At 35.3% G+C, this 24,560-nt stretch overlaps 1 protein-coding gene across 1 annotated transcript in view; it reads left to right on the forward strand.

The window, feature by feature from the left end:
* Nucleotides 1-24,560, forward strand: part of PCNX2 (pecanex 2) — a 413,266-nt gene that overhangs the window by 152,551 nt on the left and 236,155 nt on the right. The window contains exons 16-19 of the mRNA XM_074222998.1: nt 16,896-17,005; nt 18,683-18,779; nt 22,332-22,424; nt 24,365-24,515. Of these exons, the coding sequence (XP_074079099.1) occupies nt 16,896-17,005; nt 18,683-18,779; nt 22,332-22,424; nt 24,365-24,515 (451 nt within the window). The remainder of the gene's footprint in view (nt 1-16,895; nt 17,006-18,682; nt 18,780-22,331; nt 22,425-24,364; nt 24,516-24,560) is intronic.

Genomic DNA, 24,560 nt, shown 5'->3' on the forward strand with positions numbered 1-24,560 from the left:
GAAAATCAGTGAAATCAGAAATGTATGAAAATGAATTTTTATTGATTTCATATATGTATATATACACATGTCTGTATAAACACATACACATAAGCAATAAACACACACACACATATATATGTGTATATATATATATATATATATATATATATATATATATATACACACACATACATACATATGTTTTAGTATTGAGCAGTTATATACCAAGGGGGCAGTCAGTTAAGTGGCACAACAGCTAATAGAGCATGGGGCTTAGAATCAAGACATCTCATCATCATGAATCCAAGTTCAATCTCAGACACTTACTAGCTGTGTGACCCTAGACAAGTCACTTTATTGTGTCTGACTCAGTCTCCTCATTTGTAAAATAAGGAGAAGGAAATGGAAAACCCATACCAGTATCTTTGCCAAGATAATCCCAATGGGTCATGAAGAGTCAAAAACAACTGAAAAACACTTAACTACAGCTAAGATAATAGCAGTTTTAGTTTCTATTTTGAGATTTTCAGAATTATCAAATAGTGATATATTTATGTCCAGTGTAATTACAGGACAGGGAGCTACTAGAATGCCTCTGTTGCTCCTTTCTGTCTCATCCAAATTACATTTAAGCTACCCAAGACAAACATATGCCCTGTTTATAAAGACTTTCAGCAAAAGAAATTATTTTGCTTTCCTGGCTCATCCATTTCATTTTTTTAGCTACTAAAATTTTCAAGGATATCAAGAAAATCATTCATGTATCTAATTAAATTTTCAAATGGTGAATCTTAAAACATTTTTTTCTTCTGAGATCAGTGGAGTTAGAGAATAGCTGAAGCATTGCTTCAATAGACAACACTATTCAATAGACAGTTTAGAAGATGGTGATCAACCTGTATTGGTAGAGAGTTCCTATGTTAGAGAAGAATTCCCTTGTTTTAGATTCCCTTGAATCAAGGCAGATGAAGAAAAATGTGTTTTATTTCTAAGATAATGATTGCAATGATGGCTAAAACACAAAAGCAAATCTCCAAAGCATGATTATATCACAATGTTGCTGAACTTAAAGTGACTAAAAAAGCCAAAGTGGAAAAAAATGAAAGGAAGAGGGATATGAGAAACATTTTATAAAAAGATCATGGTAAGGAAAAATATATGCTGGTATTAAATAAAACATTCATTTCTACTAATGTGCATGCTCAGTTTAAGCCCATATAATAGTCATTAAGAGAAGTGTGGCTTTCAGCAAGTTTGAAAGTATGCATCAATTTTTCTGTCATTATCCAGATTGAAGAAGAAATTCTGCTTTTACCCATTTCTCAGTCACTTATTTTTTTTCTTGAAGACATGTGTAGAGATATAGCTTTACCCCTTATAAAGAGCAAGTGTGTTCTACTTTAAAGCCCAGTACATTCTGTTTTTTTACAATGTTGAAACTATTGACATTTCATATTATTCCTTTTAGTGTAACTATTATCTAGCTATGGACTATTTTTTTCTTTTCTTGCTCCTTAATAGTTCTGCTGATTCAAGAGCCCCCTCTTTCAGATGATATGCCTTGCTAGAAAACATTTGCTGCATCAGTGAATCAGAATATTCTTCTTTTTTTTTCTGTTCTCTATCATCCTGTTTCTCTATGTACATTAAATTGTCTTATTTCATTTTGTTTTGTAAGAGTTAAGAGCTTTGACTTTTAATTTATCAAATTTATCTTACTGAAAGAAGTCGAGAACATAGAGGTTGGTTGGGTCTATAAATGGTGGTTCAAAACCCTTTACATTTCTGGAGTCAAAAGAATATATCCTCACTTATCCCTCTTTCTATCTCCCTCTCTCCCATTTTTTTCCTTCTTTCCCTCTTCCTCTCCATCTCCCTCTTTCTTCATCCCCTTCTCTCCTCCCTTCTTCCCCTTCCTTCCCCTGCAAAGTTGCCCATTCTATTGAGTATTTTTCTATGTATATGCATATTTATATGGATTCTTCTTTGATTCCTAGGCTTTGTGACTTTTGACCAAAAATGTTCAAAGAAAAATCTCATTTCTGTCAGATTGGCATATTTTCTGACAGTCCCTCAGTCTTTGAATTGACTTTCATGAGAGAGTCCTCTATGGAATTTTGTTTTCCTGTCCAACCTATAGTCACCCTGTTGTAGAATCTCAAACAATATCTATTTTTGGATCCTATGATTATACCTCTATTGTATAAGTTCTGCCAGAATACAGTACACAAATGATATGACTTCAATGATAGCAATTAGGCTATATTCCAGGCCATCATTATTATTGATTCGGACTTCCAATTGAATATTAAGTCTGATATGCAGATTCTAAAGAGAGTAAAGCTGAAGGATAGGAGTGTGGGCAGCCACTCCAGGGCCGCAGGCATTATGGAGGTTGGAAGAAAATACTTCGTTTAAGAATTTTGTCTTGGTTTTCAGTTAATGGGTACTTTAGGGCCAAAAACTGTCAAGTGTATTGAAGCAAGTGCTCAAGTTCTAACCAAGTTCTGCCGCTTCTTCTGCTAGTGTATCAATTCTCACTGTATTTACCACTAAGAACTGAATTCTATAATAGATTTTAACTCTAAAGAGTTGATTAGGTTATTAAGTTTTTGATGCATATATCCATACCTCTGGATGATGGAATCAACACCTTCACATACTCTTTAATTTGATAATTCATTTATCTAATGATCCATAATTTTATCTATATTTTATTGGGATTGAACTTCTGGAGTACTGCCACTGGAATAAAACAGTTCACAAAATGTGATTTTTTTAGTATTTTTTTTTTCTTCACAATCAGTCATTCTGAAAACATTTGTTATTTTTGTCATGGAGGGAGAAATAATCTCTAACACATTATAAATAAAATTTAAAATAGATTTTATATATAAATGTATATATGTGTATACATACACATATGTGTCTATCTCTATCTCCATCTCTATATCTATATCTATCTATATCATCTATATCTATATCTATATACACACATATATTATCATTGTAATGGCAGGAAGGTAGACAGTGAAGACCAGGTCCTTTAAGCATGCAAAGATGCTGGACTCTCCTTCATCAGTTACCATATTACATCACATTTTATTAAAGCAGATTGAACGTTTATAAAGTTTGGACCTTGATACTTCTAAGTTTTTCCCTTTATCTGGCCTTCCAGGCAGAAAATTTGCATTCATTAACTGTTTACAAAGCACTAGGAACTTTGCTAAAGACTAGGAATATAAATAGAAGCTAAAAGAAAGATAGTCACTGGGAAAAGGAGGGGAAGAAATTCCTTCCTAGGGAAAGGTGGTGAAGTTAGAGTCAGAAACACAGTGAGGATGAAATAAACAAGGACTTGTCCCATACCCAAAATGAAGACCCAAAGAAGGAAATTAATGGGAGAAGGAGGCCTAAAGTCCACATCAGTAGGCAACACTTTTGTGCAGGGTTTTTAAACTTTTACTGTGTCATGGACCCCTTTTTAGTGAACCACATGGGTCCATTCTCAGTATAATGTATCAGATAGATAGATAGATAGATAGATAGATAGATAGATAGATAGATAGATGATAGATACATAGAGTTGCAAAAGAAACCAATTAAATATTAAAAATAAAACCAAGATATTTTAATCTAATTTACTTTCCCAATTACATATAAATATTGAACAATAGTATTATATCACATTCTAATACCACAACTTATTCAGTCATTCCCCAAATGATTGGCATCCTCTCAACTTCCAAATCATCACCATCATAAAAAGAGCTGCTATAAATATTTTTGTCTTTGTGGATCCTTTTCCCTTTTTTATGATAATATAGACCTAGTAGTGCTTTTACTGTTCATATCTTTTGATCCAGTTCTATAAGAAATCATGAGTAGCCTAGACTTCAGAAAACCGACAAAATCTTGCAGGAACTGATGCTGAAAGAAATGAGCAGAACCAAAACATTGTACATAACAACAGTAACATTGTGTGATGATCAACTATGATAGATTTAGCTCTTCTCAACAATACAGTGACCAAAGACTTGAGATGGAAAATACCATCCACATCCAATCAAAGAGCAAAGGAATCTGAATGCAGATCAAAGTATACTCTTTTTACTTTTTTCAAATTTGTTTTGTTTTATTTTGCTTTCTCATGTTTCTCTTTTCTTTTTGTTCTGTTACTTCTTTCACAACATGACAATATATCTAATATATAACTACCTGCATTTAATGGAAGCTGGAGACTTTGAATTTATGAAATAATAGATTACTATAGTAATTTAATACTGTTTCTTACTTACCTAACATATTCCATTGATCTATCACTTTATTTCTTAGACAATACCAAATAGTTTTGATAACCATTGCTTTATAATATAGTTTATTTTTTGTTGTTTTTTGCTTTTTGTTTTTAGATTTTTCAAGGCAATGGGGTTAAGTGGCTTGCCCAAGGCCACACGGCTAGGTAATTATCAAGTGTCTGAGGTTGGATTTGAACTCAGGTACTCCTGACTCCAAGGCTGATGCTCTATCCACTGCGCCACCTAGCTGCCCCTATAATACAGTTTTAATCTGGTACAGTTAGGTTACCTTCCTTTGCATTTTTATTAATTGCTTTTATATTCTTAACCTTTTATTCTTCCAGTTGAAATTTTTATTATTATTATTATTATTTTCTAGCTCTATAAAATAATGTTTTGGTAATTTCATTGGTATGGCACTGGAAAAAGTAGATTAATTTAAGTGGAATTGTCATTTTTATTAAATAAACTCAGCCTATCCATGAGTAATTGACATTTTTCCAATTGTTTAGCTCTGACTTTATTTGTGTGGAAAGTATTTTGTCATTGTGCTCATATAGTTTCTAGGCTTATCTTGGCAAGTAGATTCCAAAGGATTTTATATTGGCTACGGTTACTTTAACCAGAATTTCTTTTTCTATCTCTTGCTTTTGGGTTTTGTTGATAATATATAGAAATGCTGATAATTTACGTGAGTTTATTTTACATCCTGCAACTTTGCTAGAGTTGTTAGTTGTGTCAAATAGTTTTTAGTTGATTTTCTAGGACTCTCTAAGTAAACCATTATATCATCTACAAAGAATTAGAGTTTTGTTTCCTCATTGCTTCAGTTTATTTCTCTTTTTTTTAAATTTATTTAAGGCAATGGGGTTAAGTGACTTGCCCAAGGTCACATAGCGAGGCAATTATTATGTGTCTGAGGTCAGATTTGAACTCAGGTCCTCCTGACTCCAGGACCTGTGCTTTATCAACTATGACACCTAGCTGCCCCTCTTCTCTTATTGTTAAGCAACATCTCTAATACAGTACTGAATAATAATGGTGATAACAGGCATCCTTGTTTGACCCCTGAACTTATTGGGCAAGCTTTTAGCTTAACCTATTACATATAATTCTGGCTGATGATTTTAGATAAATGCAGTTTATAATTTAAGAAAAATTTCATTTATTACAATGTTCTCTAGTCTTTTTAAATAAAGTCAATTTTTCTAGTCTTTTTTAATAAAGTCAGTTTTTTTTAAACAAGTTCACAAACCTCAGGTTAAGAATCTCTGATCTTATTTAAAGTCAGACTATAATTCCAGGAGTTTATAATTCATAGTACTGTGATGAAGTTTCTTCAAAAGAGGCTGACCTAGATCTTTTTTAGAATTAGACAGCAGTGTGTGAGAAGGATGGGGTGGTGCTTTTAGTTGTAGTTTTGCCAATAACAATCTATGTGACTTTGTTATTGACATGCCTCTGACCCTAGCATTCTCTTAGTTCAGGTTCCATGTTGGGAGGAAATGGGTTACTTGTGAGTCTTTGAACAAAAGAAGAGGTTTATTTTGCCCTAAAATAGCAAAGATATACAATGAAGATATAGTGACATTTAGATTTTTCTGGACATACCATTTCTCTTCTCCAACTAGTGATAGATTTCGTCAGTCAGACATTAGGATATGGTGACTTGTGTGGACTCAGGCACATGAAAATTTAGAGACCCTAGGTATACATAGTTATGCCCCCAGGCCAGGAAGTTGCATGGGAAAACTGGGGCCAATCAAATTGAATTAGAGGATAAATCAAGGTAGTCATCAAGGAAAACATTGGTCCTATTAAATACCTCATACACATTATTTTACCTTGATGAGTGTTATCAATGACTTATAATTATACTTAGTCCAGAGTGATTAAAATTGCTTTTATTAACTTCTTTTCAAAAGACCATCTCTCCTAGAGAGGGAGGGCAGTGAATTACAATGACCATCTTATTTGCAGTTTGAAAGATTTATTCCTTCCCTTCATGACAATTATTTATCGGGGTCACAATCTAATTGATAGAATTACCCTTACATGTTTTTCCTGTCCAGCTCATTATACTAATGAGCAAGGGGGAGTGAACAGTAATATGCATTAATCACCTTGAGCAGGAGCTCTTGTAAAGGACAAGGACCCTAGGTCAATCAGGAAACAAATGGGGCAGGTCTGATCTAATCTCAAGTATGATCAGGTCAGGATCAATTCTTTTGTCTTATACTTGCATGCTTGGACATAGGCATAATCACAGGCAGATCCCAGTCTTTGTAATGTATATGTATGTATATATGTAAATAGACACACAGGCACACGCGCACACACACACACACACACACACACACACAGACACACACATATATTTTAAACTAGGAATCTCCTTACATTCTGTGGAAACCAAGCATCCACATTCCTCACAATAAATCTCAGTTTTATCATGTATAAAAGCAGAGAATTAGCCCTGTGATCTTTAAATTCCCTTCCAGTTGGAAAATCCTCTACTTCCACTTAAAGATGGAAGAGTCTTGAACCTCATCACTTCATAAGTGGATGAGGAATTCATGATAATTTCTAAGTGGCCTCATCAGTCCAGTATCATTTGAGTTGGAAATTTGCTTCTTACAATATACAGATCAAACTGAAGGGATTGGAGCTCCAGGGAAAATTTCCAGTCAAGAACCTAGGACCATCTGGGTGGCCTGCCACTTTGTTGTCTGTCAGAGCTCAGGAAAAAAGTTGGCTATTTCTAAGGGAGAGAGATCCATATGGAGATAAGAATCCAGGCTGAAAAACATGCAAAGCAAGACCTGAAATGTGGTATCCAGACCTGCTACTTCTGAGAGAAAGAAATATGCCATTTTGGCTTACTTTGCCTCCACTATAGTGAAATATATATATATATATATATATATATATATATATATATATATATATATATATATATTACCTCTCCTGCTCCTGTGAGCACACTATCATCTATAATAAATCCTTAAACCATTGATTATACATGAAAGAAATCACATATGTGAAGGAATGAGTACAGTGATTTATTTAGTGTAATAATACAGGACATATCCAAGAAGGAATTTGAGGTCTAATACTAAATGATAATTTCTTTCTAATGAGAATTGTAAGTTTAAATTATATATACCTTGGCATAGTAATAAAATATTCCAAAAGAATATATTACGTACCTTTTGTTATTCATTCATTTTCAGTCATGTTCAATTTTTCTTTACCCCATTCAGGTTTTGGGGGGTAAAAATACTAGAGTGTTTTGTCATTTTCTTTTCCAGGTCATTTTATAGATGAGGAACTGAGGCAAACAAGGTTGAGTAACTTACTCATGGTCACACAGCAAGTAAGTGTTTAAGGCTAAGTCAGGAAGATGAGTTTTCTTGATTCCAATTTCAGTGCTCTATCCACTACACAATCTAACTGCCCCAGTTGTGTACCTATTTTTATAGAAAAGTTGATAACACCACTGTTTAGTTAATGAACCCTTCTACAGAATTACTGACATCCTATGGTAATCCATGAAAGGCATCATGGAATATTGGAGAGTGGACAGACAAAATTAGACTCATATCTTGCCTCTGACACATACTGATTATATGACTCAGAAGCAGATCACTTAACCTCTCAGTTCCCTAGACAACTCTCTAAGATTATAAATTGCTAAATGGTTGCTCATCTGCATTAGCAGAGAGTTTTTCCTCTATGAGAACTGTCTGCACTGAGGAAATCACAGATCAAAACACCAAAAAAAAAAAATACTAACTCATATCCTGTAATAATTTTATGGAAGAATTCTTAAATGTCACCCTGTCTACCTTCACAGATTTGTCAGGTTATTATAATAATAAGCAACACTTATGCAAAAATTTTTAGGTGACAGAATGGGATCTTATATGCATTACCAATCACTCTTAAGATGAATAAGTGGGATTTCCCCCCTACCACAAACATATTGCTAATTTTATTTTCATAGATAAATAATTTTCTCCAATTATAAAATTTATCTGGAAGGACAAATGGCCAAGGATATTAAGGGAATAAGTAAAAAGAAATGTGAAGGAATGTGGTCTAGTCATACCCATATCAGATCTCAAATTGTATTTAAATACTATTTTACAGTTTGTAAAGCACTTTACAAGCAAAGGAAACATCAGAGTTCTTCCAGGCAAGTGTCTATTCAGTTGTGAAAAATTCTCTAGGAAATGAGACTCCTGGGAGACTTTGTAATGTGTGTGTGTGTGTGTGTGTGTGTGTGTGTTTTAACTAACAATCTCCTTACATTCTGTGGAAGTCAAACACATTCTTCACAATGAATCTTTTATCACATATAAATTCAGAGAAATAGCCCTGTGACCTTTAAATTCCCCTCCAGTTGTAATATTTTCTAATTCCATTTAAAAATAGAAGAGTCTTGAACCTCACCTCTTCATAAGTGGAGGGGGAAATTAGAAAATATGATGTATTTGAGTATTCCCATAAGCACAAGGGAGTTATCATGGTATTAGGTCTTGAAGACAGAGTGGGAGTCAAAAGGAAGTAGAGGTGGGTGGAGAAACTATTCCAGATATGGGGGGGTTGTAGTAAGCAGTCATAGAGATGGAAATCAAAACTGTGACAAATGGAAAATCCAAGAGAAATAGTTTTGGAGTAACTGATATCAATTTATTAATTATAGCTAGCAAATAATGAAATGAGTTAGCAGCACAGGGGGGGGGGGGGGGGCTAAGAGTTTAGCTACACTTAGAATAGTTGGTGTTCCAGGCATGTAGAAATCAACAAATTAACAGATAATGAGGGAATGATATTATAAAGAGAGCTGGATTTATCCTAATAAGGGGCTGGAGACATTGATTATGTCACACTTACCTATCTCTACTCAGACCACCCCTGCCTTGGGCAATGTTCACACCGGGATCTGCTTCCACTCAAACCACTTATATCCTCAGTTGGGTGGAGTCTTACTCTAGCTTGAGTAGAATGTTAATCCTCCTTCAGAGGCTGCTTTTACCTAGTTAAAAATGAGGAAATAGAGAAAAAGTCTGGATCCCCTGATATAGATTACTTAGGACTTACTTGTTTTAGGACAAGAACATGGATGGTGGAGAGTATTAAAACTTGATTACAGTATATAAAGGAGAGTTTTGTGAATGATATGAAGGGATAAGATGGCACAAGATTTGTGTAGGGTCCTGAATCTGAGGTTAAGCAGTTTGATGCTTACTAAATTTTTTCACACAAGGTTGATATAACCAGTAAATTTACTGTGAGAGTAGTCATGAAAGCTTGACTATAAAAATAAATTTGCCCATCTAAATATTACAACAGTTCAGTCCATTTTCATTCATGTCCAATTTTTCTTAACCTCATTTGGGATTTTCTTTGCAAGGATAGAGGAGTGGTTCATTATTTCATTTTTCCAGCCCATTTTACAGATGAGGAAATAAGGTTCAGTGACTTGTCTAGGTTCGTACAAGTAGTAAGTTTCTCAGGTTGGATTTAAACTCAGGTCTCTGGACTCCAGACTTGACATGCTATTCACTGTGCCATTAGATGCTCTGACCATCTAATTCCATCTTTAAAAACATGGATTTTACTAGTTTTATGTACAGATCATATACATTGCAACTGTAATGAAAACTATTGCCATACTTATTAGTGATATTCTGAACTGATGGGGAAAAAGTGATGGCTTAGGAATGATAAAATCATAGATTTGAAGCTTGAAGGCACCTTGAAAGTCATCTAAATCTTTTTTTTATTTTTTTATTTTTTGCAAGGCAAATGGGGTTAAGTGGCTTGCCCAAGGCCACACAGCTAGGTAATTATTGTGTCTGAAGTCAGTTTTGAACTCAGGTACTCCTGACTCCAGGGCCAGTGCTCTATCCACTGCACCACCAAGCCACCCCTAAAGTCATCTAAATCTTAAAGGTCAACCTATGGATAAGAAAACTGAGCTAAGGAGCTCACCAAAAAGTAATAAGAAGTGGAAGCTGAATTCAAACCTAGTTACTTTAATATCAAATATTATAATTATTCCACTACATTAGGAGATACACTTTTATCTCTTGGATCCAATATTCATTAACTGAAATAACTATGACAAGCCTTTCATCATCTTTCTTCATCTGTAAAATGGATATAATTGTTATTCTTGCACTGCCTATCTGTCTCATAAGAGTATTATAGACAAAGCACTTTATAAAAACCAAACTATAACATGACATAAATGTTAGTTTACATGAGATATTTCTCATTAATGCTTGCACATCTTGTATCTTTAAGATATTTTAATTCTTTAACTAAAGTGGAAATATTTACTTTTAAAATTCTGTCCTATGATTTGACTTAAGAAACTTTGAATTGTCATTATTTTTCTTATTTCACCTAACAAGATATCATTTTGTCCATAAAGATGTTCATCTATAAATCTTAATTTGGGATTCAGTTTCATTGATTTGGCACTGATCACTACATGAAGAATCTCTGCTTTATGGATCAATCTTCAAATAAATGAAGTGTCCTTGAAGGGAATAATTTGTGGGTATGTGAAATAACCAAATAATCTAATATTCTTAAATTATAATGTCAACTAAAGAGTAGATTTTGAATGTCCAAAGGACATCCATAGATGTGCATAGGAGCACATTTTTAAAGAAAAAATCTTTGCCTATGAGAATTTCTAATTTAGAAAGTAGCACAGACCAAATATATATATATATATATATACATATATTTATATATGTATATATACATATACATAAATAGATCATTTTTTTAAAAAAAGCAAAAAATATATAATAAAATGAGTAAGGAACCTTATCCAGCTGGGGGGGGGGGGGGGAGAAATGCTTTAAAGATTTTTCTCATTTAGTGTTTTTTTTGTTTTGTTTTCATTTTGTAAGAGCAAAGTAAATTTAAGGAAAGGGGAATAATTTACCTGACAGAGAAGGAAATCAGAAAAGGATGTCAAAGAAGCAAAAAGCATTAAGCTATAATAGAAGAAAATTTTCATATTCAAGAATTTGCTGAGTATCATCACTTTTATAGTACTGTTCTTGGCTTGAGTTGGGAGTAGAGATATGAAAGAAATATTTGAGAAAAACTTGTCCTCAGGGAGTTTTCAATCTAGTTGGCAGATGAAGAACTAAGGAAGAACATGACATGCAAAGAATAAAGAAATACAGTGACATCATAAAGATAAAAAAAGTTGACACACCATATTTCAAAAGAACATATATGTTTTTGGATTGTATTATCCAAGAGTGAGAAGAAACTACTTAAACCATATTATTTTTTAAGTAAATAGTGTTACTATTTTAATCATGTTGTACTATCAAATCTTCATTTGATTTAAATACCAATATTTCATAATCTCTCTAATTTTCTTGGCTATGATTCTCCTTTTGCCTAGATTCTTGTGTGGGAGTAAGGAAAAAAGATAAGCCTGGAATTTAGAGACTGGATCTTATAATGTATCATCTTGTCAAAAGATAGTATTCTGTGATAAATATATTTGGGTTTGAGGAATGCAGTCTCTATTTCTCTAGGAGCATATAACTTTCCTTTCTGAAAATGATGCCTGCCATTTTTTTCCCTTCATACAGACTCAAAGTTAGAAGAGACCTCAGAGGACATCTAGACCTAGTCACTGTTGTTATTGTTCAGTTGTTTCAGATGAGTCTGATTTTTTTGGTGATCTAATTTGGGGCTTCTTGATAAAGACACTAGAGTGGTTTGTCATTCCTTCTCTAGCTCATTTTAGAGATAAGGAAAGTGAGGCAAGCAGGATTGAGTGACTTACCCAGGGTCACATAGCTAGTAAGTATCTAAGGTCAGACCTGAATAGAACTTCTGTTTAAAGCATAATTGGCTAGAAGTTGTCTAGAAATTGCTTGAAGATCTCTAATATTAGAAAAATTTCCCTTAAGTAAAGCTGAAATCTGTCTCTCTTTCATTTCCATCTTTAGGTCCTAGTTATTCTTCCTAAGGTCAAACAGACCAAAATTAATTTCTCTCTCACATGAAAGATCTGCAAGCATTGGAAGATATTTCAATCTTTCCTAAGTGTTTTCTTCTCTAAGCTAACTCTTCCTATTCCTTCAATAATTGCTTACATACATCATAAAGGTTTATTGTATTGCTACTTCTTTTCTAGATATGTTCCAGTTTCTCAATATCCTTCCTAAAAAGTGTAAAATATGAACTCAGATCTGACAAAGGACTCAAATTTTAGTCTGAACATGGCAAAATTCAGTGAGTCTATCCCCTTTCCCAGTCTTAAATGCTATAACTTCCTTATTTCTACCTAAGTAAATTTGTGTTAGTTTGAGGGCTTCCTAAGTTAAACTGTGAATTTATTTTGAGCTTTCAAACTAACCCAGGGTAGAGCCAAGATGGTGACAAGAGAAGAACCTCTCTTAGGTGCTCTTTCTCTATAATATTTCAAAAATCATAAAATAATGACTCTGACTAAATTTTTGAGAGACAGAACCCACAGAAAGATCCAGTGAGGCAATTCTCCAGCCCAAGGTAACCTGGAAGATAGTTGAAAGGCTCTGTTCCATGGAGTTAGACGGGTGGCCCACCAGAGTTAAGGAACTTCAACCTCCTGGAGGCAACCCCAGGGTGCCTGGGAGCCACAGCTCTCCACAGCAGGGGCAGTTTCCTGACCTACACCCTGGGGAGCACTGGGCACAACTTGGAAGATCAGCAGGGGGGCCTCTGCCAGAGTGAGCACCTGAAGCCCAGCCCTCAGGGCACTCAGTGAGCAGCAGCAGTAGCCCAGATCCAGGAAATAGAAGCAGGCAGAATCAGTAATCAGGAGCCCACAGGCAACTGAGCCTTGAGTACTCAGCCTACCAAAGGCAGGGGAGGAGAGAGAGATTTCCGAGATTTGTCCCTCTGTACCTGGATGGGACTCTGGGGCTCTTACCACATTAAGATCCTGATTGCAGTCTAGGACCCCCCCACCTAGGCCCTGTGGCAGAGGGGTACACTTGTGGTCATTCACAGACCAGGAGGGAAGACAGAGCCTCCCACACTGAGATCTTTGTGGGAGGGGTGTCCAAATAATACTCAAAAGCTCAAGAAGCACCCCAAGACCAGGCACAGGCTGGGGAAATGAGTAAACAGAGAAAAAAAGAGGAACACCATTAAGAAATACACTGTCTATGATCTTAAGAAGGATCAAAATACTCAATCTGAAGATGAGGAAGTACAAACTCCTGCATCTAAAGACTGCAAGAAAAATGGAAATTGGGCTCAGGCTATGACAGAGCCCAAAAAAAGATTTTGAAAATCAAGTAAGAGAGATAGAAGAAAAATTGGGAAAAGAAATGAGAGAGATGCAGGAAAAACATGAAAAAGAAGTCAGCAGCTTAGTCAGAGATAAAAAAAAATGCTGAAGAATATAACATGTTAAAAACTAGCATAGGTCAAATGGATAAAACAGTTCAAAAAGTTATTGAGGAGAAGAATGCTTTTAAAAGCAGAATTGACCAGATGGAAAAAAAGATAAGAAATCTCTCTGAGGAAAACAAATCCTTCAGACAAAGACTAGAACCCAGGGAGACTGCTGAATTTATGAGAAATCGGGACTCAATACTTCAAAATCAAAAGAATGAAAAATTAGAAGAAAATGTGAAACATCTCATTGAAAAAACAACTGATCTGGAAAACAGATTTAGGAAAGATACTTTAAAAATTATTGGGATAACTGAAAGTCATGATCATGAAAAGAGCCTTGACATCATTTTTAAAGAATTCCTACAGGAAAATTGCCCAGATATCCTTGAAGCAGAGGGAAAAATAGAAATTGAGAGAATCCACTGATCTCCCCAGAAAGAGATTCCCCCCCCAAAAAAAACAACCTCCAGGAATATTATGGGGGGGGGGAGGCGAGGGAAATGAGGGAAACTTCACTCTCATAAGAGGTGACTTTGGAGAGGAAACAGCAGATATACTCATTGGGGTATAGATATCTAGAGTAAGAAGGAGAGAAGGGGGACAGGGGGAAAGAGGGGATGTGAGTGATGGAGGAGGGGGTGGACTGTGGGGGAGGGTGGTCAGTTATAATACATTTTCTTTTTTATTTCTTGCAAGGGGCTAGGATTGGATAGCCTGTCCGGGACCACAGGGCCAGGTGGTTGCTGGGCCTTAGGGATGGTTTGTGGGCTCAGGACCTCTTGGCCCCAGGGCCGATGATCAATCTGCTGCTGTCACTTATCTACCCTACAGCACATTTAAGAAAAGGGACAGAGTGAAAGGAGAGAAAAAATATAGTGTATGGTAGTGGGGAAGTAGGAATGGAGGGAGTTGTGATCAACAAAGGGAACAGTGGGAAAAATATGGAAGTAGCTTTTGTGATGGACTTATAAGGAATGTGCAACAGAGCTGGTGGTTTTGGAACACAGACTGAAGCACAATTATTATTACTATTATTATTTTATTTTATTTTATTTTATTTTTTGGTTTTTGCAGGGCAATGGGGTTGGGGTGGCTTGCCCAGGATTGTAGGGTGTCTGGGGCTGAATTTGAACTCAGGTGCTCCTGGCTCCAGGGCTGGTGCTCTGTCCACTGTGCCATCTAGCTGCCCCTATTATTATTATTTTTTATTTTTATTTTAATTTTTTTCTCTTTACTTTATTGCTCATGAGGGTCTATATTTTCAGAGGAGGGGGTATTTGTTTACTCTTAAACAGGAATATTTTAGTAATGTATAAAAAAATCATTTGTACAAAAATAAAAATAAAAAACCCAAACTACTAACCTCCTATACCACAGATTTTTCTCAAGAAATTATCTCCTAGTCATGATTTCTACACTCTGCATTTGTATATTCTGGGGATCCAAGTTGTAGGACTTTATACTTATCCCTTTTCAATTTCATTTTATTAGACCAAAGGATTATAGATTTGGAACTGAAAAGGAAATTAAAAGGTCATTTATCTTTTATTTTACAGAGGAAGAAAATGAGGCACAGAGACATTAGGGGTCTTACCCTGAATTACAATTACTAAGTGACTGAGGCAAAATTTGAACCAAGATTTTTCTGTTTCATAGTCTAATATTTTATCTACTATACCATGCTTCCTTTCATTCAAGGCCTTTGAAATCTTTTTGAATATTGGTTCTGTCTTTTTTTTTTTTAGGTTTTTGCAAGGCAAATGGGGTTAAGTGGCTTGCCCAAAGCCACACAGCTAGGTAATTATTAAGTGTCTGAGGTTGGATTTGAACTCAGGTACTCCTGACTCCAGGGCTGGTGCTCCATCCACTGCACCACCTAGATTCCCCTAATAGTGGTTCTATCTTGATGAATAATTAACTTTTCTTCTAATTTTATGTCATCTAAAAATGAGATAGGGAAGCCCTCTATTCATCCTTCTGTGCTATTAATATCCAAATCAAATAGTATAGAACCAATGACAAGTCTCTGAGAGAGTATACTAGAGACTTCCTTCCATTGTTATCTTAATATGTATTCTTTGGTTTTGGTCATTCAATCAATGCCAATTCCATTAAACCGTACTATCATCTAGGCCACAATTTTGAAAAAATAAAATAGCAATCATTACACTGCAACAGGGGCTTACCAGACTTAGCTTATTCTTTTTTTTTTCATAGATTGGTGAAATGCTATGATAATATTATTCCCAGATTTCAGAAAGGACATGTAGCAATGTCTCTCATAATGTCCTTGTGAATAAGATAAAGAGATGTAAAGTAGATTCAAGTGGATTAAGAGTTGAATATCATTCAATATCATTGAATACTCAGAAAGATGGTGATACGTGGATCATTATATTCTTAGAGAGAGATCACTAGTATATTCTTCTAAGAATCTAGTCTTTGCTTTTTAGCATGTTTATCAATGACTGAATGAAGGCATAGATCCCATGCTTATACCATTTATAGATGATACAGAGTGAGAAGGGATAGGTAACCTATTAAATTTGCAGAATAAAATTATGAAGAGATCTCAGCAGGTTAGAACATAGTTCAAATATAGAAAAAATGAAATTTAATAGAAAACTGCAAAGTATTATACTTGATTTCAAAAAATTAGCTACATAATCAAAGAATGAGGAAATTTAAATTTGGGAGGTGATTGCATGAAAAAGAACTAGAAGTTTATATAGTTAAAAATAAAAACAGCGTAGTGACATGGGAGCTAAAAAAGCCAATGAGATCTAAGCTCTATCTATGAGCATTTATTTGGTCTTTTTGCTAGTCATACAGAAAAGAATAAAAGTCCCTGCCCTCAAGAAGATAAAATATCAAGAGTAAAGAAGGTAATGATCTTGTACTATGCCCTGATTGGTTCACATCTGGAGCATCATATTCAGTTCTGTTTACCATATATCTGGGAAAGGCATCAGTAATCTGGAAGTCACCCAAAATAGTAAGTTGACAATAGAGGTTTTAAGGATATGGGAAGTACTGAAAGACTAAAGGAATTGAACTAAGATCCTTTGATGAGTGAATGAATCAGTGACATTTTAGGAAGTGGCTCTTGCTTCCATGAATCTTTATCTACTTCATCATTTACATATAGGGTTTTTTTTTTAATTTTTTTTTCTTTAGGAACCTTGGAGCACACAACACATTCCAGCCCTGTTTTCTGCCTTCTGTGGTCTTTTGGTTGCAGTTTCTTATCACCTTAGCAGACAAAGCAGTGATCCATCTGTTTTAATGTAAGTACCACAGCTGATTCTTTACTTTGTGCTATTCCCACATTTTCCCACAGACTCATATTAGACAAGATTTCTGCAGGGTCACAGTTTTGTTAAAAAAAAAAAATGGAGACCATGCTCAGCATTCATTGGGATTTGATCTATCTTCCCATGAAATTAATAATTCACTTGGGTGGGGGGGGCAAAACATTAAACACGTGAAATGAATGGTCAAGATCCAACTTTACTTGAGATTTTATTGCCTTAAAGTAAATAATGCAAGGGAATAAACAGATGAATTTCTGCAGGGCTGTGATCATAAGTGGTTCGCAATGCCAGGGTTTTGCCTCCCCTTTGGTGAAATAATCAAGGAACCTGTGATCTGTTCATTTACACTGGGTTTTTGCTGCAGAGTAAACCTATACACAAATTAAAATAATCTAACTCTGGAGGTTGAAGTTAAGACTTTAATCTATTAGGGAAAAAATAATTCTTAATGTAGTATAGAATATGCTCAGGATGAAAGAAAGTGTTTCAGCTCATTTTGGCCAAAGGATTGATGATTTCCTTGGAACCAAAATTACTTATTAGGCCCAAGAATTTTAAATCTTTTAACATTAACATTTGCCAATTTCCTGTCCACTTGCTGGTCTCCCATTCCTTATTTACATTTTTTGACAATATAAACTGTTCCTGCACATGTCATTTTAGACTAAAATATCTTTATTCCCCATCAAAACTGTACTTTAAATGTCCTAAATACCAACCTGCATACTTTCCCCAAAGGTATAGGAAACACTTGGACTGATACAGACAGTTATTGTTGTCTGTGGACATCAGTGAGACTCTAACCACTCCATAATGTTAAAATGAAAAACACAGGAGAAAGAGGCAGCAAGAAGACCAAGCTTAGATGTAAAGCTGCCTTTTGCTTGCTTATTTTATCCTCTTAAGGTAACTGATATTCTAGTATGATAAAATTAAAGTTTATGGATGTCACCAGAAAAGATTGTGGTACTCATGCTAAAATTCTCAGTACTGATAATTATACACTGAATAGCACAAAAAATGAAAGTACCTTTGTGTCTTGCTGATGATTTTCTCATTTCAGCAGGATTCAGTTCCATTTATTAAGCCTTTATCATATGACTACTACATGAGATCTGTGGGTGGGGTGCGGGGAGGAAATGTTGTGCTAGAACCTGGATATGCAGATATAACACCTGTCAAAGCTGCTTCACAATGGTTGGCCATTACTCCCCTCAGGGTTTGAGAGGGATCAACCTATATTATGGTTGATTTAGGCACTTTGGGGTCTAGCACAAAAAATCAATTCTTCTCTTCTGTTATCTTAGAAAGTTATATGATATCATTCCTTTCGTTATATCCATTTAATGCAGGTAATTGAATTCATTTTGGTACAGAATTTTGAGTTTCTAGAGATGGGTTTTATAAATTAAAAGATGAGGATCATTGTATTTGGGATGAAGGGGAGTGGGCATTTCTTAATGTACAATTTCTATAGTCTATTAAGAGCAAAGAGAAACAAAAAATCATATTTGTGTGCCTCAGTTGTTCAAATGTCATATGTTTAGGAATAAATTTATCTATATAACTAAATAAATTATTTCCTTACTTAAAAACACTATCAGAAGAACATGTTTTCTAAGGTCCAGTTTGTGTTTATCCATTTTTCAGGTCTTTTATTAGATGTAAATTATTTCCTCACTTCTTACAACCAAATTTGGAAGAGATGTCATCAGACCCACTTCCCAAGAAGATGAGAGACTCAGTGGTGAGTCCATTGTCTTTATGCAATATTTGGGATGAATGACATCAAACCCCACCACTGCAGTATCCCTTTCCATAGCCTCCAACTCAATGCCAAACCTGTCCCAGGTCACCAATTACTTTGAGACAAGGGAGTCCCTTTCACATTGCTTGGCAAGTCTGGCAAGGAAGATATATGTTTCTGGAATCCCAAGTTGAAACTCAACACAAGTTTCCCATGGAAACATGGTAGTTAAATTCTATGGTTTTGTTAACATCATCTTTTGTATTGGATACTTCAGTTGACTTTTATAGGCTGTCTTAGGATCCTAACCACCATGTATAAATCTCATTTCTACAGTAAAAAGGCATTCTAGGTTCAAACAACCAATTTATAAACAATCCTTTGGAACACAACCTATTCATTAAATTGCAGACTACCTTAGGAAAAACCAGTACCAACTCACAGCAATTTACATTTTGGGCACTCTGCCAATCATAATCACTTATGGTAGGCAAGTAATACAATAATTAATTCATCTTAGTCTGCATGTTACCTGATGGGTTTCTGAAACTTCCTGTATTTCCCAGACTCTTCCTCGACCTTGAGAACATACCAGGGTCTAGAAGTTTCAAGGCTATTGACAGCCACAGAGGAAGGAAAGAGCAGGATTAAGTAAACTGAGGCAGAGGGAGGAGGAGTGGAAAAGAACACAGGAGCTAAGGAATAGTTTTCTGAGAATGCAAAGACTGAAACCTCAAAAATCAACTAAACATACCCTTTCTACATTCTATGATCTTAATAAGATGATATAGATAAAATACTATGCAAAGCTTAAAGTGGAATAGTGCTAGCTGCTATTATTACTAGTATTACTGTTATTATCAATTGACCTCTTGTTGCAAAAAAAAGTGATTAAGAACAAGAATAATTTTGTGTGTGAGAGTTGTATTGCATCATATATTTAATTCATTGTGCTTGATTATTGTCTTTCCCTTTTTGAAGTGTGCACTTTAGAAATGCTTTGTTTTACAGTATTCAGGGATATTATTTTTAGGAATTAGATATGATGTTTATGATAATTCTTAATAATTGTACATTAGGCCATTAGGAAACACAATTCATCTCCCACCATATTTTTAAAAATCAGATTCAACTCTCACTTTTTAGTCACAATACTTTTTCAAGAGTTGAAATTTGAAACTTCTTACATCACACCTGAGTATGCTTTCATACATATAAACAGAGAGAGAGGGAGAGAGAGAGAGAGAGAGAGAGAGAGAGAGAGGTTTTTGTTGACCTAAAAAAGAGGGTAAACCAAATTTTAAGATCTACCTTCAAAACATGCTAATAACAATAGCTAGAATTTCTATAACACAAATATTAGGTGGGCAGCTAGGTGGTACAGTGGTTAGTGTCAAGCCTGGAGTCAGGAAGACTCATTTTCCTGAATTCAAATCTGGTACATCAAATCATTTAACCTAATTTGCCTCAGTTTCCTCATCAGTAAAATGTCCTGAAGAAGAAAAATGGAAAACCATTCCAGCATCTTTGCCAAGAAAATCCCCAAATGGTGTTACAAAGAGTTAAACACAACTGAAACTACAGCACAATCACAATAACAAAAATCACTGTTAGATGGCAAACTTGCTTAAGATGATCCCTGATTTTTGAGTTAAGTTACTGAGGTAGAGGAGGATTTATATTCTTAATCTCTAATAAATGGGGTTAACAGTGCCTAGATGCTGTAGTTTTGTTATTGTTGTTATTTTTAATTGATGTGACAATGAAAATTAAAAGGGAAGAATTTACCATTGTCCCTCATCATTCAGAGACTGTGAACTGCACTTTGTGAAAGGCTAGACTTTAATAAGGCATTTGATGTGAAATGAGAGACTTATGAAAATTGGCCATTATTAGAAGCAAATGACTGTTAACAGTCTCTGAGAGCCACATTCAATAGGGTGAATATTAAAACTCAATCTGTTCTTCTCTGTGCTAATTTCAGATTACCATTACAGAAAATAAACATGGCATCTATAGTGTGTGTGGTTATATGATTTCCTCTCCATCCAATAACTATGGAAGGGATTGTCAGCTATTGAGAATTGAATTTCAAAGCAGCTGTGGTAGATAATTGACCATTCAACTTTGAGAATGGCACTTCCTTGCTTTATAATTAATTCCTATAGGCAAGCCTATGGTTGATTACTACATTAAAAATGAGGCCTGAGGGTGTTAATTCAAGCTTTGCTTCCTACTTCCTTCCTTTTAGATTGGCCTTTAGTACAAACAGCCAGATAACTAGCAACATGGCTTGTAGGGAGCTCCAAAGCATAATTAAAAACAAAAGAAAAAACCTAAGGTATACTTTTCTATTCATTCAGCAAGGCAGACCACATCCAAAAACAATCATTTAAATGGCACAATTCCTTTTCCAGACTAGAAAGGAGGAGTGACTTTGTTTTTGGCTTTTTGAATTTTCAGACTCCAGTTTAAACTCAGTTATAATTACCTTTGAGAAACTCTTGAGTAATATGGTCTCCTAACAAGTTGGAGTAATTGGGTAGCACTGCTAATCTTTATCTGGAAAATGAGGGACCTTGATTTGGTAATTTTGTTCTCTAAGGTCCTTTCTAGTTCCAAATTTCTGGGATTTAATTCATTAAACAATTATCCTGACACTGTTCCTCTTGCTTACCCTTTACCACAACACTTTAAATAAGCCTGCCATCTTCCTGACGATAAAGTGGATTTTTCTTATAAGATAATTTCCACTCCGTCCTGTTGGAGATTTTAAAATCCATGCTGCTTCATAGTAAACTCAAAAGACTTTACTCTTTGGGAGTAAATTGGAAGATTGCTGACTGTCTGTTCGGATCTTCTTTTATCCTTGCTTAAGAAACCAAGAAGAGATTATGGTGTGGAAAGAAATAAAGATTTATCCATGGCCCACAATATGCTGGGTACTGTCCTAAGCACTTTTTAAAAATATTTCATTTGATCCTTACAACAACCCTGGGAGGTTGGTGCTATTATTATACCCTTCTAACTGAGGAAACTGAGACAAACAGGGGCTAAGGGACTTACCCAAGGTCACACAATTTATAAGAGTCTGAGCCTGCATTTGAACACAGTCTTTCTGACTCCTGGAGTAGCATTCTATTTACTGTGCCACCAGCTACTTCCAATATTAAACATTTCATTTGTCTTCATGTGGAATAGGGAGAACCACTTTAATCAAGGATTCCTAGCTCTTTTTCAAGGACAGATACACTGTCCTAACTGTTGTTCATGGAGCTGGAACTTTATGCTTTTTTGTACTTTCAGCAAGATCTGCTCTTTGATAGGGTCTGGGATATCCTACCAGGAATATATGCTTTGCCTCTCCAATTATCCAACCTTGGTATCCCATTGCTTCTAACTCATGGAATACTGCATGTTCCATTGCATCCCAGTATGAGATATGCTATAGAGCTTCTCTTAGGTGGGTTGATGGAATGCCATCCATCTTTCCTTGGACTTGAGTTCCTAGAACATGGGGAGGAGAGACTTAAATATAAATTCTCTTTACAGAAGGAAATCCTAAAATCAGATCTCATTGTCTGCACCGTAGCTGCTATTCTTTCATTTGCAGTGAGTGCTAGCACTGTATTTCTGTCATTAAGGGTAAGTATTGAATTTCTCATATTCATCTTTCATGTTACTTGTGACTTTTTTGTTTGTTTGTTTTCAAGGTACTATTTATCTATTTATGAGTTGCATACTTTTGAATGGATGGTTAGACCAGAGGAAGGAGATGAGTGGAAGTTTGGAGACTTAAGGAAAATTCTTTTTAGTTATTCAATTTCCCAAATTTCAGTTGCCCTAGAACAAAGTTCAGGATATATATTCAATATATATGCATGCATGTATACATACATACATATATGTATGTATCTGAGTGAGTTTGTGTTATTAGAAACATTGTATTTAGTTGTCTGGATGAACTGTTGATCCTGCTCAGTAGGAAAGACTATTTTACTGACAATCCATGATCACTGGATCACTTTTGGACAATTTTTTTGTGGCTATGCCATCCATCCAATCCATCCAATCCGTCCAAGGTACTCAGGGGAAAAAACTAACCTCTGTATGATTCTCAGAGAGCTGGCAACCTCTTATGCCCAGTACCACTTCTTTTATGAGTGGAAGTACTCATCTTGTGTTCTTTGTAGATTAGTCTTTTTGTTCAACCCCCCCCCCCCATTCACCAGAAAAACTTAATCTCTTTCTTTCATTTTGTATTTCAATTCACTCTATCAAAATACAATGGAGTCACTCCCATTAATGTGGTTTACTTCAGGGCTCTAAATTCATATAGAAACAAAGAGAATCAAATAAAATTAAATATATTGATACAACAACCATATATGTTATACACTCATGATTTCTTCCAAACCCAGGCAATCCTTAACCAATTTATGAGATACCCCAAACTCAACACAGTTCAGATTCATGAAATCAATTCACTCCATTAGCAATTCCCATTGGGAAATGACAATGTTGTTCAAAAATTCCCATTCAAATCCTGCTGGAGTTTCAATATCTAGTTATCAAGGGAGCCTGGGACCCAAGGCAGTGGTTCCTCCTCCACCCACTTAACAGTTTGTCACTGGAACCTCTGATACTGCCTTTCCAGTCGAGAGTCCTGATACTTATTTTGGCTTGTAAATCACTAATGGAGCATAGTGTCTTCAAAGATACTCCTCAAAAAAAGGGAGTCCTCACACAACAATTTGTCCTCATCTTAGAACTCTCTATCCCTGTTAAATATCCCATGATTTCTTCCTGATTTGACCTATTTATTCCATATTCCCCTGCCTCTCCAGCATCTCTTTACTTGGATAGTTTTGACCTCATTCCCAGATGCACTTATTCCAGGAGCCAAAGAAGAGTAGATACAACTGGATGCAGCAACTTTTTTTAATTCTTCCCCTATCCCCTAATTTTTGTGGTGGACTCTCTTAGGTGAGAAAACTACTTATTCATTATAATTCTTGTCATTAAGAGTATCATTATGAACCTTCAATATAGTAGGTACAGATTAATGTGAGCACACAAGGAGTTTATTTATTAAATGACTAGAGGCAGGTTTTATTAAAAAATGAACATGTGTACATATTAGTAATCAAAAAGTAAAGCACTCCATGGAATTTCTGGGTGATACTTCCAGCAGGCAGATGCCTTCCTTTCCACTCTTTTAACCCCAAAACACAACCTATTGAATGACAAAAATGAATCGAATTCATTTCTTGCTCTTAACCTTCCCTCAAACACAGCTAGAAGTAATGTAAAGTCACACCAAGTTGCTGAATCCATATGAGCTTCTGTATTTCTGTGGGTTGCTTTTCCAACCTCACAGATCATAAATATTTGTGAATTTGGAGCTTATTAATGTTTCTCAGCAGACAGATCAATTTCATGAGGTGCAGAATAAACTCAGAGCTATGGAACAAGGTGCTGTGTTTCTTTAAAAGGAAACAGAAAGGACAGGAGTGATTAAATAACACTGGATCCTCCTTTCCCCAACTAAATAATGAAATTTGGATTTTCTCCTTTTATCTCAGCCATTCCTAGGTCTCATATTGTTTGCCCTGGCCTGTGCTGTGGGATTTGTAACGCATTATATGCTTCCTCAGCTCCGAAAACACCATCCATGGATGTGGATTTCACACCCTATTCTTAAAAACAAAGAATATCGTCAACAAGAAGTGAAAGGTGAGTTCTAGCTTGCTTTTACCTAAGAATGTCATGCTTGCTGCT

Source organism: Macrotis lagotis, chromosome 2, assembly GCF_037893015.1.
Source record: "Macrotis lagotis isolate mMagLag1 chromosome 2, bilby.v1.9.chrom.fasta, whole genome shotgun sequence".
NCBI lineage: Eukaryota > Metazoa > Chordata > Mammalia > Peramelemorphia > Peramelidae > Macrotis > Macrotis lagotis.